General features: G+C 50.0%; 1 protein-coding gene across 1 annotated transcript in view; it reads left to right on the top strand.

Moving 5' to 3' along the window:
* Positions 1-1,038: 1,038 nt before the first annotated feature.
* The window catches only part of LOC135057523 (membrane-spanning 4-domains subfamily A member 4A-like), a 92,746-nt gene continuing 79,311 nt past the window's right edge, over positions 1,039-14,473 (top strand). The window contains exon 1 of the mRNA XM_063963378.1: positions 1,039-1,278. Coding sequence (XP_063819448.1) covers positions 1,042-1,278 — 237 coding nt within the window. The 5' untranslated portion in view covers positions 1,039-1,041. The remainder of the gene's footprint in view (positions 1,279-14,473) is intronic.

Raw genomic sequence — 14,473 nt, 5'->3', positions numbered from 1 at the left:
CAATAACGAGTTATGTGGTGTCAGTGTAGACTTGGGTGCAGCTGTGTGAGTATAGTAACGGGTGCTGTGGTGTGAGTATAGTAATGGGTGCTGCTGTGAGTGTAGTGATGGGTGCTACTGGTCATGCCCCTCCACATCACTAGTCACACCATCGGTGGACGCATATAATAGGCCCTTTGTAAATTTCAGCTTCAGGCCCATGTGGACCTTAATCTGGCACTGCCTCCGCCCCTACCCCCGATGCCGCCTCTGTCCCTGCTCACGAATGGCAACATGACCTGACATATTGCTGGGTCGGGAAGCCACCCTGTTCACACTACATGGTTCCAATGCCAGATCGCACCCGAGAATGACCCATTTCCAATTCCCAGGTTCGACCCGGCAATTGCAATGTGAACAAGGTATAAATATTTCTGCACATGGTACACCTGCCTCACCTGCAGTGCAACATGGTTTTGCCAAGTTGCTTGCCTTTTTGGTTTGCTTCCACATCTCTATAACCTTCAGTGAGACCTATTCTACAGGGGTGGTCTTCAGTATGCCGGCTGTCGGGATCCCGGCGCACACTATACCGGCGCCGGAATCCCGACAGCCGGCATACCGACACTTATTCTCCCTCGTGGGTGTCCACGACCCCCCTGGAGGGAGAATAAAATAGCGTGGCGCATGTAGCGCACCACCGTGCTCGCTAGGGGCTCATTTGCGCTCGTCACACTGTCGGTATGCCGGCGGTCGGGCTCCCGGCGCCGGTATGCTGGTCGCCGGGAGCCAGACCGCCGGCATACCATACTACACCCTTCTACAGAAAGGAAAAACTTTAATAGGATAGTTTAATTGTGTAACATTTATAAAAAAATGGCATTGTTAATTTAAGATCATAAGACTTTTCAACAATTGTTTGGATCTAAGGAACCTGAAAAGATTTTTGTCCAAAAATATTTAAATCCCTCATGCTCATAATGTTGGTAATACTTCGATTGTTTGGTTGTTTCTTTTTTCAAAATTGAATTTGTAATTTCATTTTCTGTCACAGTTTCTATCATGTATACGGTTGGTCAGGCCCCAACACATACCAATGGAAACCCGGCTTTTCCCACTATGAATACATCAGCACATGCATCTGGCAATAATATGATTCTCCCACCCCATGCATACACTGTGTCTCCTGCTACACAGGTGTGGAACGGACCACAGGGGATTCCTGTTACTGTTGTGCCACAAAATTCATCACCTGCTTTTCACAGAACATTTCTGAAAGCCAAGCCAAGAGCTCTGGGGGTAAGTGTCTGCAAAGGCAAACAAACCTTTCATTATTTTTCATTACAGGTCCAACTAGTTTTCATGCAAATGCAAAAATGGAACAGAAAGGATTTCGGAAACAGCATAATGTGCATTGTGGGGCGGATTCAGAGCTGGGACTGCTGCAAAAAAAACAAGGCATTGCACTCCTTTTGTAGCAACATGTTTTTTTTTCCAGGTGGAACATTGCTCATTTCTTTTCTCTACTCTTAACTGAATAAGTCCCTACTGCATGTATAAAACCATGTTACTTTGCGAAATCAGCGATAACTGTATATAATAAGCAGGAGTGGTTCTTGGTGCGGGCAAGCAGTGCCTGCGCCCGGGGCGCTGCGGCCTGGGGTTGCGGCCGCAGGCACCGCCGCCTACCCGCACCCCGATCCCCGGCTGCAGCGGACGCCGTGGGCTGTGTGGGTGTCCGCTGCAGCCGGCTCCAGTGACAGACACTAGAGGTCAGTATTGACCTCTAGTGCCTGTGCGGCGCTGCTACGGGAGAGACGTCATAGAAAGGAGCCGCGGGAGACCAGAGGCGGAGCATCAGCAGCAGCAGCAGCGGTGGTCGGGAAGCAGGAGCGGGGCAGTGGTAAGTATTGTTTCTCTGACGTCCTAGTGGATGCTGGGAACTCTGTAAGGACCATGGGGAATAGCGGCTCCGCAGGAAACTGGGCACAACTAAAAGAAAGCTTTTAGACTACCTGGTGTGCACTGGCTCCTCCCACTATGACCCTCCTCCAAGCCTCAGTTAGATTTCTGTGCCCGGCCGAGCTGGATGCACACTAGGGGCTCTCCTGAGCTCCTAAAAAGAAAGTATATTTTAGGTTTTTTATTTTACAGTGAGACCTGCTGGCAACAGGCTCACTGCAACGAGGGACTAAGGGGAGAAGAAGCGAACCTACCTGCTTGCAGCTAGCTTGGGCTTCTTAGGCTACTGGACACCATTAGCTCCAGAGGGATCGACCGCAGGACCCGTCCTTGGTGTTCGTTCCCGGAGCCGCGCCGCCGTCCCCCTTACAGAGCCAGAAGCAAGAAGAGGCCCGGAAAATCGGCGGCAGAAGACTTCAGTCTTCACCAAGGTAGCGCACAGCACTGCAGCTGTGCGCCATTGCTCCTCATGTACACCTCACACTCCGGTCACTGATGGGTGCAGGGCGCTGGGGGGGGGCGCCCTGAGCTGCAATATTAAGACCTTGGCTGGCAAAATAATCACAATATATAGCCCCAGAGGCTATATATGTGATAAATACCCCTGCCAGAATCCATAAAAAAGCGGGAGAAAAGTCAGCCGAAAAAGGGGCGGAGCTATCTCCCTCAGCACACTGGCGCCATTTCTCCCTCACAGCTCCGCTGGAAGGAAGCTCCCTGGCTCTCCCCTGCAGTCTGCACTACAGAAGGGTAAAAAAGAGAGGGGGGGGGCACTAAATTTAGGCGCAGTATAATAATTATAGCAGCTATAAGGGGATATAATTCAGTTAGTCCCTGTATTATATAGCGCTCTGGTGTGTGCTGGCATACTCTCTCTCTCTGTCTCCCCAAAAGGCTTTGTGGGGTCCTGTCCTCTGTCAGAGCATTCCCTGTGTGTGTGTGGTGTGTCGGTACGGCTGTGTCGACATGTTTGATGAGGAGGCTTATGTGGAGGCAGAGCAGATGCCTATAAATGTGATGTCACCCCCTGCGGGGCAGACACCTGAGTGGGTGGACTTATGGAAGGAATTACGTGCAAGTGTCGACTCCTTACATAAAAAATTTGACGACATGCCAAATGCGGGACAGCCGGCTTCTCAGCTCGTGCCTGGCCAGACGACTCAAAGGCCATCAGGGGCTCTAAAGCGCCCACTACCTCAGATACTGATACCAGTGTCGACGACGAAGAGTCTAATTTAATGTCCACTAGGGCCATTCGTTGCATGATTGAGGCAATGAAAGAGGTATTACACATTTCTGATATAAACCCAGGTACCTCAAAAAAGGGTATTATGTTTGGGGAGAAAAAACTACCAATAGTTTTTCCCCCATCTGAAGAATTAAATGAAGTGTGTGAAGAAGCGTGGGCTTCCCCCGATAAAAAATTGGTAATTTCTAAAAAGTTACTAATGGCGTTCCCTTTCTCGCCAGAGGATAGGTCACGTTGGGAAACACCCCCCCTAGGGTGGATAAAGCGCTAACACGTTTGTCAAAAAAGGTGGCACTACCGTCTCCGGATACGGCCGCCCTAAAGGAGCCTGCTGATAGAAAGCAGGAGGCGATCCTGAAGTCTGTATATACACACTCAGGCATTATACTGAGACCAGCTATTGCTTCAGCATGGATGTGCAGTGCTGCAGCTGCGTGGTCAGATTCCCTGTCGGAAAATATTGACACCCTAGACAGGGACACTATTCTGCTAACCATAGAGCATATAAAAGACTCAGTCTTATACATGAGAGATGCTCAGAGGGAGATCTGCCGGCTGGCATCTAAAATAAGTGCAATGTCCATTTCTGCTAGGAGAGGCTTATGGACTCGGCAGTGGACAGGGGATGCAGATTCGAAAAGGCACATGGAAGTTTTGCCTTATAAGGGTGAGGAGTTATTCGGGGATGGTCTCTCAGCATTTTTGCCCCATGTTCCCTCACAGCCTAAGAAAGCGCCGTATTATCAGGTACAGTCCTTTCGACCCCAGAAAAACAGGCGGGGAAAAGGCGGGTCCTTTCTGTCCAGAGGCAGAGGTAGGGGAAAAAGGCTGCAACAAACAGCAGGTTCCCAGGAACAAAAGTCCTCCCCCGCTTCTTCCAAGTCCGCCGCATGATGGTGGGGCTCCACAGGCGGAGCCAGGCACGGTGGGGGGCCGCCTCAAAAATTTCAGCAATCAGTGGGCTCGCTCACAGGTGGATCCCTGGATCCTTCAAGTAGTATCTCAGGGGTACAAGCTGGAATTCGAGGCGTCTCCCCCCCACCGTTTCCTCAAATCTGCCTTGCCGACAACTCCCTCAGGCAGGGAGGCTGTGCTAGAGGCAATTCACAAGCTGTATTCCCAGCAGGTGATAGTCAAGGTGCCCCTACTTCAACAAGGACGGGGTTACTATTCCACACTGTTTGTGGTACCGAAACCGGACGGTTCGGTGAGACCCATTTTAAATTTGAAATCCTTGAACACATACATAAAAAAATTCAAGTTCAAGATGGAATCGCTCAGGGCGGTTATTGCAAGCCTGGACGAGGGGGATTACATGGTATCCCTGGACATCAAGGATGCTTACCTGCATGTCCCCATTTACCATCCTCACCAGGAGTACCTCAGATTTGTGGTACAGGATTGCCATTACCAATTCCAGACACTGCCATTTGGACTGTCCACGGCACCGAGGGTGTTTACCAAGGTAATGGCAGAAATGATGATACTCCTTCGAAAAAAGGGAGTTTTAATTATCCCGTACTTGGATGATCTCCTTATAAAGGCGAGGTCCAAGGAGCAGTTGTTGGTTGGAGTAGCATTATCTCGGGAAGTGCTACAACAGCACGGATGGATTCTAAACATTCCAAAGTCACGGCTGGTTCCTACCACATGCCTACTGTTCCTGGGGATGGTTCTGGACACAGAACAGAAAAAAGTGTTTCTCCCGCAGGAGAAAGCCAAGGAGCTGTCATCTCTAGTCAGAGACCTCCTGAAACCAAAACGGGTATCGGTGCATCACTGCACACGAGTCCTGGGAAAAATGGTAGCTTCCTACGAAGCAATTACATTCGCCAGGTTCCATGCAAGAACCTTTCAGTGGGACCTCTTGGACAAGTGGTCGGGATCGCATCTTCAGATGCATCGGCTGATAACCCTGTCTCCAAGGACCAGGGTATCTCTACTGTGGTGGCTGCAGAGTGCTCATCTTCAAGAGGGCCGCATATTCGGCATACAGGACTGGGTCCTGGTGACCATGGATGCCAGCCTTCGAGGCTGGGGGGCAGTCACACAGGGAAGAAATTTCCAAGGACTTTGGTCAAGTCAGGAGTCGTCCCTACACATAAATATTCTGGAACTGAGGGCCATTTACAATGCCCTAAGTCAGGCAAGGCCCCTGCTTCAAAACCAGCCGGTACTGATCCAATCAGACAACATCACGGCAGTCGCCCATGTAAACCAACAGGGCGGCACAAGAAGCAGGATGGCGATGGCAGAAGCCACAAGGATTCTCCGATGGGCGGAAAATCACGTCTTAGCACTGTCAGCGGTGTTCATTCCGGGAGTGGACAACTGGGAAGCAGACTTCCTCAGCAGACACGACCTACACCCGGGAGAGTGGGGACTTCATCCAGAAGTCTTCCAACTGTTGGTAAACCGTTGGGAAAGGCCACAGGTGGACATGATGGCGTCCCGCCTAAACAAAAAACTAGAGAGATATTGCGCCAGGTCAAGGGATCCTCAGGCAATAGCGGTGGACGCTCTAGTGACACCGTGGGTGTACCAGTCGGTTTATGTGTTCCCTCCTCTGCCTCTCATACCAAAGGTACTGAGAATAATAAGAAGACGAGGAATAAGAACGATACTCGTGGTTCCGGATTGGCCAAGAAGAGCTTGGTACCCAGAATTTCAAGAGATGATATCAGAGGACCCATGGCCTCTACCGCTCAGACGGAATCTGCTACAGCAGGGGCCCTGTCTGTTCCAAGACTTACCGCGGCTGCGTTTGACGGCATGGCGGTTGAATACCAGATCCTAAAGGAAAAGGGCATTCCGGAGGAAGTCATTCCTACGCTGATAAAAGCCAGGAAAGAAGTAACCGCAAACCATTATCACCGTATTTGGCGAAAATATGTTGCGTGGTGTGAGGCCAGGAAGGTCCCAACAGAGGAATTTCAGCTGGGTCGTTTTCTGCACTTTCTACAGTCGGGAGTGACTATGAGCCTAAAATTGGGTTCCATTAAAGTCCAGATTTCGGCTCTGTCGATTTTCTTCCAGAAAGAACTGGCTTCACTGCCTGAAGTTCAGACATTTGTAAAGGGAGTGCTACATATTCAGCCCCCTTTTGTGCCTCCTGTGGCACCTTGGGATCTCAATGTGGTGTTGAGTTTCCTAAAATCACATTGGTTTGAGCCAGTTAAAGCTGTGGATCTGAAATATCTCACGTGGAAAGTGGTCATGTTATTGGCCTTGGCTTCGGCCAGGCGTGTGTCAGAATTGGCGGCTTTGTCATGTAAAAGCCCTTATCTGATTTTCCATATGGATAGGGCAGAATTGAGGACTCGTCCCCAGTTTCTCCCTAAGGTGGTATCAGCTTTTCACTTGAACCAACCTATTGTAGTGCCTGCGGCTACTAGGGACTTGGAAGTGTTATGCACACCAGTGCCTGCAGGAATGTACTGGTGTCTGAACTGTTATGCACACCAGTGCCTGCAGGAATGTACTGGTGTCTGAACGGATAGGGATGCAAAACAAATGAACTCACAGACAGACTGGGGAATATGACATTACGTACACAGAAGGTGATAGGGTAACAAAATAAACACAAAGTGAACAGAGAAGCCCAGAAGCTAAGAAACTGGGTGTCTCCCTATTATTAGGAATGCTCAGATGAAAAAAGCAAGATGTTGTGTTTTAATACGTAGAGAACCCGAAATGCTGTTGCTAAGGGCAACAGCAAAACCCTAAAGGGTTACCAACGGGTGTGGCAGTAAACTCCTTGGTCAGAGATGGAATGATAGACACAAGGAGAGTCTCCACAATCCTAATCATCACTTGCAGTGCACAGGTTCAGCTTACTGCCACTAAACTGAATACCTGAACACCTTGCACAGTGAGACAGGATTTAGGCAGGCAGTCTGAGAATACAGCCGCAAACCTGCTAAGTTCACAGAGTAGCAAAAGAACCCCAGCAGGTTAAACGACTGACTCCAGTCTTACTGCTAGGTCTGGATTGGCAGAGTGTAGTACCAAATCCCCAGGCCTATTTGCAGTAAGCAACAACAAATACAAAGCTACACAGTACTGGCTAACTTTCAGGAACTGACTAACCAACAAAGATTCAGCAGCATCTGCTTAACCTGAGAAGAGGCCTTATAAAGCAGGTGCTGTCCACGCCCCACTCAGACCTCACAGACTGTGAGCACAAAAACCAGCACCGGATCCCCTGCCGTGCACAGAGCCTGTAACCACTGCACAGCAAAAGACCCGAACCGGAGTATCAGCTGCGCTCAGGTTACTCCGCTAGCACTTGTCTCCCGGTTGCCATGACGACGTGGCAGCACAGGGCAGGAGACCCTAACAGTACCCCCCCTCTGATGAGGGGTCAAAGAACCCCTACCACCGGGTTTATCGGGGAACTGCGAGAAGAAAGAGCGTATCAGTCTGGGGGCATGAAGATCACAACTGCGCACCCACGACCGCTCCTCCGGGCCATACCCCTTCCAGTGCACCAAAAATGACAGCCGACCCCGAACCATCTTGGAGTCAAGAATCCTTTCAACAACAAACTCCTTCTGGCCACGTATCAGAAGAGGAGAAGGTCTTCCACTGGAAGAAGGATTACTAATCGCCCGTTTTAAAAGGGAACAATGAAATGTTTTATTGATACCCAAAGAACGGGGCAGGTCTAACTGACATGCCACCGGATTGATTACCCTGGTGATCTTATAAGGGCCGATGAACCGGGGGCCTAACTTATGAGATGGCTGTCTCAACTTCAAATTCTTGGTAGACAACCAGACGAAGTCTCCTAATTTAAAGCTGCAGGGTCTTTTCCGCTTATCAAAAACCCTTTTGGTCACTAATGACACAGACACAAGGGCTTTCTTCACTTTCCTCCAAATACCTCTAAGGACAAAAACCACAGAGGAACCACCAGGCGTGGAGTCCAGGGGGTCAAAAGAATTGGCCTTAGGATGATGCCCATACACACAAAGGAAGGGAGAGATCCCTGTAGCAGAGTGAGCCGCGTTGTTATAGGCAAACTCCGCCATGGACAGATGAGCAACCCAGTCAGTCTGACACTTGGAGACATAACACCTGAGGAACTGCTCCAAGGACTGGTTCACCCTTTCAGTCTGCCCATTAGACTGCGGATGGTAGCCTGACGACAAGCTGACAGAAATCTGGAGATCGGAACAAAATGCCCTCCAGAATTTGGCCACAAACTGGGATCCGCGGTCAGAGACCACATCAAGTGGCAACCCGTGGAGACGCACAACATGCAGCATAAATAATTCAGACAAGCATCTGGCCGATGGCAGCCCAACCAGTGGAACGAAGTGCGCCATCTTCGAAAACCTGTCAACGACAACCCAGATGGCTGTCATCCCCGAGGATTTGGGCAAGTCCACCACAAAATCCATTGAAATGTGGGTCCATGGCTTAGATGGGATAGAGAGTGGATGTAATGGGCCAACAGGAACCCCTCTAGGAGTCTTATTTCGGGCACAGATGTCACATGCCCGAACCCACTGATCCACATCCTTAGCCACTGAGGGCCACCACACCGCCCTAGATAGCAACTCCCGAGTTCTGGCAATACCCGGGTGACCTGCCGACTTCTTGGCATGGAATTCCAGGAACACTCGCTGTCTTAACCTAGGAGGCACAAACAAAAGACCTACCGGAAGGTCTGGAGGAGCCTGCTCCTGTGCTCTAAGGACTAATGACAAGAGGTCCTGGGTAATGCCCACTTTAATACATGATGGGGACACAATGGGCAACGGCTCCTCGGTGGTCTCCTGGATTGGAGCAAAACTCTGCGAGAGCGCATCAGCCTTGATGTTTTTTGACCCAGGGCGATATGTTATCAAAAAATTAAAGCGAGCAAAAAACAAAGCCCATCGTGCCTGCCTGGCATTGAGACGCTTCGCTGACTCTAAATATGCCAGATTCTTATGGTCGGTGAGAATTGAGACCACAAACTTAGCCCCCTCAAGCCAGTGTCTCCACTCCTCGAGTGCATCCTTAATAGCCAACAATTCCCGGTTACCCACGTCATAATTCATCTCGGCAGGCGAAAATTTACGGGAAAAGTAAGCACAGGGATGAAGGCGATTATCAGACACTCCCATCTGAGAGAGCACTGCCCCAATACCCATCTCAGAGGCATCCACCTCCACCACAAAAGGACGCTCTGGATCTGGGTGTCGCAGCACCTTGGCCGAGACAAATGCCCTTTTGAGACGGGCAAAAGCCGCTTTAGCCTCACAAGACCAGTGAGCAACATCCGCCCCTTTCTTAGTGAGTGCCACCAAGGGCGCCACTATAGACGAAAATCCAGCGATAAATCATCTATAAAAATTCGCAAAGCCCAGGAAACGCTGAAGCGCCTTCAAACTAGTGGGCTGCACCCAATCCAGGACTGCCTGTACCTTGGAACCCTCCATTTGGAAACCTTCTGGGGAGATACTATATCCTAGAAATGCGATTTGCTGAACTTCAAATTCGCACTTCTCCAGCTTCGCCCCAAGCCGGTGGTCTCTGAGTTTCTGGAGGACTAAGCGTACATGCTTCCGATGTTCCTCCAGGGAATGGGATAAGATTAGGATGTCATCTAAGTATACAACTAAGAATCTATCCAAATATTCCCTGAGTACATCGTTCATGAAATCCTGGAAGACTGCCGGGGCATTACAGAGCCCAAAAGGCATCACCAAATATTCATAATGCCCTGAGTGGGTATTAAAGGCAGTCTTCCATTCATCCCCCTCTCTTATTCGGATTAGATTGTACGCCCCGCGTAGGTCAATCTTAGAAAAAATGGTGGCAGTACGATGCTGGTCAAACAAGACCGAAATGAGAGGCAGTGGGTATGAGTTTTTAATCGTGATACGGTTCAATTCCCTGAAGTCGATGCAGGGTCGCAACGAACCGTCCTTTTTACCCACGAAGAAGAACCCCGACCCAACTGGAGACTGTGAAGGTCTGATAAATCCCTTAGCCAAGTTCTCCTGAATGTACTCTGCCATAGCCTGAGTCTCAGGACGTGACAGGGAGTACAACCTGCTCTTGGGAAGCTTAGCATTTGGCAACAAATCAATGGCACAGTCATAGGGGCGATGGGGAGGTAGTACCTCTGCAACTTTTTTGGAGAACACGTCCGCAAAATCTGCATAACACCCTGGCAATCCTGGCAAACTTAGCTGCGAGAGCCTGACTGGAAGGCTCAAGCAACTCCTGAAACAATCAGTACCCCAACTAAGAATCTCCCCAGAGACCCAGTCAAATTGAGGATTGTGGGCCCTTAACCAGGGTAACCCCAACACCAATGGGGCAAAAGTACAGACAGTCACATAAAAGGACAATTTTTCAGAGTGTGTGGCTCCAATAAACAAAGAAATCTGGCTAGTGCAAGAGGTAATTTTACCTTGAGATAATGGTTCCCCGTTTAACCCACAAATCTCAATTTCCGATGCCAAGAGTACTAAGGGAACAGAGTGTTTCAGGGCGAATTGGCGGTCCATAAAAACCCCGTCGGCCCCACTGTCCACAAAGGCCTCAGTCTTGACAGTTTGACCGAGGATCTTCAAGGTCACCGGAATGATAAAAGTCTTCTTGGGAAATTCTGACTTCTGGCCTGACAGGATATTTCCCATCACCCTCAGGCCCTGAAGTTTTCCGGCTTTTCTGGGCATGATACTACCACATGACCTTTATTCCCACAGTACAAACACAACCCCTGCTGTCTCCTCCGCGTCTTCTCACGCGAGGAGAGGCGGGTAGCCCCAATCTGCATAGGCTCCTCGGAAAATTCCTCAGAGTCTGAGGTTCCCTTGGGAAAGAAGGAAACCTCGGTCTCCCTTTCAAGCCTACGCTCTCTCAGCCGCCTATCCACCCGGAGGGATAACTGCATGAGCTGATCCAAACTATCAGGCAAGGGATATTGTACCAGTTGGTCTTTTATCTGGTTAGAAAGACCTCTTCGGTACTGGTGTCTCAGGGCTGGGTCATTCCACTGGGTATCATGGGCCAACCTCCGAAAGTCCGTACAGTAAACCTCAACTGGCCTTCGCCCTTGCTTAAGGATCGAAATCTGAGCCTCGGCTGAGGCCGTCTTGTCAGGGTCATCATACAACATGCCCAGTGCCGTAAAAAAAGCATCAACACTTTTAAGCGACGGACAGTCAGGCTGCAACCCATATGCCCAGACCTGTGGGTCTCCTTGTAGCAAGGAAATCACTATGCCCACCCGCTGAATCTCCAACCCTGAAGACTGAGGCCTAAGCCGGAAGTACAGCTTGCAGCTCTCCTTGAAACAAAAGAACTGCGAGCGATCTCCAGAAAAACGATCCGGGAGATTTACTTTCGGCTCCTTAACCCCTGAAGGTGCTGCTGCTGCGGGAGTTCCGCCAGTGGCCTGGGAGGTGTGCATTTTAATGGACAAATCATTAAATTGTCGAGTCAGGACCTGCACCTGATCGACCACCTGTTGCAACGTATATTGAGGGGTATGCTCCATATTCCCACAAAATTTCAACAGGAGTATTAGGCTGCTGAATATGTTATGCACACCAGTGCCTGCAGGAATGTACTGGTGTCTGAACTGTTATGCACACCAGTGCCTGCAGGAATGTACTGGTGTCTGAACGGATAGGGATGCAAAACAAATGAACTCACAGACAGATTGGGGAATATGACATTACGTACACAGAAGGTGATAGGGTAACAAAATAAACACAAAGTGAACAGAGAAGCCCAGAGGCTAAGAAACTGGGTGTCTCCCTATTATTAGGAATGCTCAGATAAAAAAAGCAAGATGTTGTGTTTTAATACGTAGAGAACCCGAAATGCTGTTGCTAAGGGCAACAGCAAAACCCTAAATGGTTACCAACGGGTGTGGCAGTAAACTCCTTGGTCAGAGACGGAATGATAGACACAAGGAGAGTCTCCACAATCCTAATCATCACTTGCAGTGCACAGATTCAGCTTACTGCCACTAAACTGAATACCTGAACACCTTGCACAGTGAGACAGGATTTAGGCAGGCAGTCTGAGAATACAGCCGCAAACCTGCTAAGTTCACAGAGTAGCAAAAGAACCCCAGCAGGTTAAACGACTGACTCCAGTCTTACTGCTAGGTCTGGATTGGCAGAGTGTAGTACCAAATCCCCAGGCCTATTTGCAGTAAGCAACAACAAATACAAAGCTACACAGTACTGGCTAACTTTCAGGAACTGACTAACCAACAAAGATTCAGCAGCATCTGCTTAACCTGAGAAGAGGCCTTATAAAGCAGGTGCTGTCCACGCCCCACTCAGACCTCACAGACTGTGAGCACAAAAACCAGCACCGGGTCCCCTGCCGTGCACAGAGCCTGTAACCACTGCACAGCAAAAGACCCGAACCGGAGTATCAGCTGCGCTCAGGTTACTCCGCTAGCACTTGTCTCCCGGTTGCCATGACGACGTGGCAGCACAGGGCAGGAGACCCTAACAGGAAGATTCCAAGTTACTGGACGTAGTCAGGGCCTTGAAAATTTATGTTTCCAGGACGGCTGGAGTCAGGAAAACTGACTCGCTTTTTATCCTGTATGCACCCAACAAACTCGGTGCTCCTGCTTCTAAGCAGACTATTGCTCGCTGGATTTGTAGCACAATTCAGCTGGCGCATTCTGCGGCTGGATTGCCGCATCCTAAATCAGTAAAAACCCATTCCACAAGGAAAGTGGGCTCATCTTGGGCGGCTGCCCGAGGGGTCTCGGCTTTACAACTTTGCCGAGCTGCAACTTGGTCAGGGGCAAACACGTTTTCTAAATTCTACAAATTTGATACCCTGGCTGAGGAGGACCTTGAGTTCTCTCATTCGGTGCTGCAGAGTCATCCGCACTCTCCCGCCCGTTTGGGAGCTTTGGTATAATCCCCATGGTCCTTACGGAGTTCCCAGCATCCACTAGGACGTCAGAGAAAATAAGATTTTACTCACCGGTAAATCTATTTCTCGTAGTCCGTAGTGGATGCTGGGCGCCCATCCCAAGTGCGGATTGTCTGCAATACTTGTATATAGTTATTGCCTAACTAAAGGGTTATTGTTGTGAGCCATCTATTGAGAGGCTCGGGTTATAGTTCATACTGTTAACTGGGTATAGTATCACGAGTTATACGGTGTGATTGGTGTGGCTGGTATGAGTCTTACCCGGGATTCAAAATCCTTCCTTATTGTGTCAGCTCTTCCGGGCACAGTATCCTAACTGAAGCTTGGAGGAGGGTCATAGTGGGAGGAGCCAGTGCACACCATGTAGTCTAAAAGCTTTCTTTTAGTTGTGCCCAGTCTCCTGCGGAGCCGCTATTCCCCATGGTCCTTACGGAGTTCCCAGCATCCACTACGGACTACGAGAAATAGATTTACCGGTGAGTAAAATCTTAGTTTTTTTTTGTGTGTGTGTGTGTTTGACAGCGACAGGGGGCACAGCAGCAGAGGGCTCAACTACATGGGGCACAGCAGCAGAGGGCACAACTACTGGGGAAAAAGCAACAGGGGGCAAAACTACTGGGGCAAAGCAACAGGGGTCACAGCAACAGAGGGCACAACTACTGGGGGCAAAGCAACAGGGGGCACAACTACTGGGGCAAATCTACTGGGGGCACAGCAACAGGGGGCACAGCAATAGAGGGCACAACTACTGGGGGCAAAGCAACAAGCGATGGGGCACAGCTACTGGGGGCAAAGCAACAGGGGGCACAACTACTGGGGCAAATCTACTGGGGGCAAAGCAACAGGGGTCACAGCAACAGAGGGCACAACTACTGAGCAAATCTACTGGGGGAAAAGCAACAGGGGGCACAGAAATAGAGGGCACAACTGCTGTGGGAAAAAGCAACAAGCGACGGGGCACAACTAATAGGGGCATAGCTACAGGGGACACAGCTACTGGGGACACAGCTACAGGGGGCAAATCTACAGGGGGCAAATCAACTGGGGGCAAATCAACTGGGGGGTACAACTACTTGGGGCAAATCTAGGGGCATAACTGTGGACACGCCCCTATTTTTTGGCACGCGCCTCCGGCACGCACTAACTGTTTTGCGCAGTCCCTCTGATACCTATGCGGGGCTGTTAGCGCAATTGTCAACCCAGTTGCATCAATGGGTGGAGGACTAAGATAAACTGAAAGATCTCATACTCCAGGAGCAGTTCATCGCACTCTGCCCAGCTGAGGTTAAGAGTGGGTCCTGGACTGAAACCCCATGTCATTGGAAGAGGCTGCCACCCTGGCAGACCAATACACCAGCACAAGGGCTT

This window comes from Pseudophryne corroboree, chromosome 3, assembly GCF_028390025.1.
Source record: "Pseudophryne corroboree isolate aPseCor3 chromosome 3, aPseCor3.hap2, whole genome shotgun sequence".
NCBI classification, from domain to species: Eukaryota; Metazoa; Chordata; class Amphibia; order Anura; family Myobatrachidae; genus Pseudophryne; species Pseudophryne corroboree.
The sequence above is the reverse complement of the archived record's forward strand: the minus strand, read 5'-3'. Positions and strand labels throughout refer to the sequence as shown.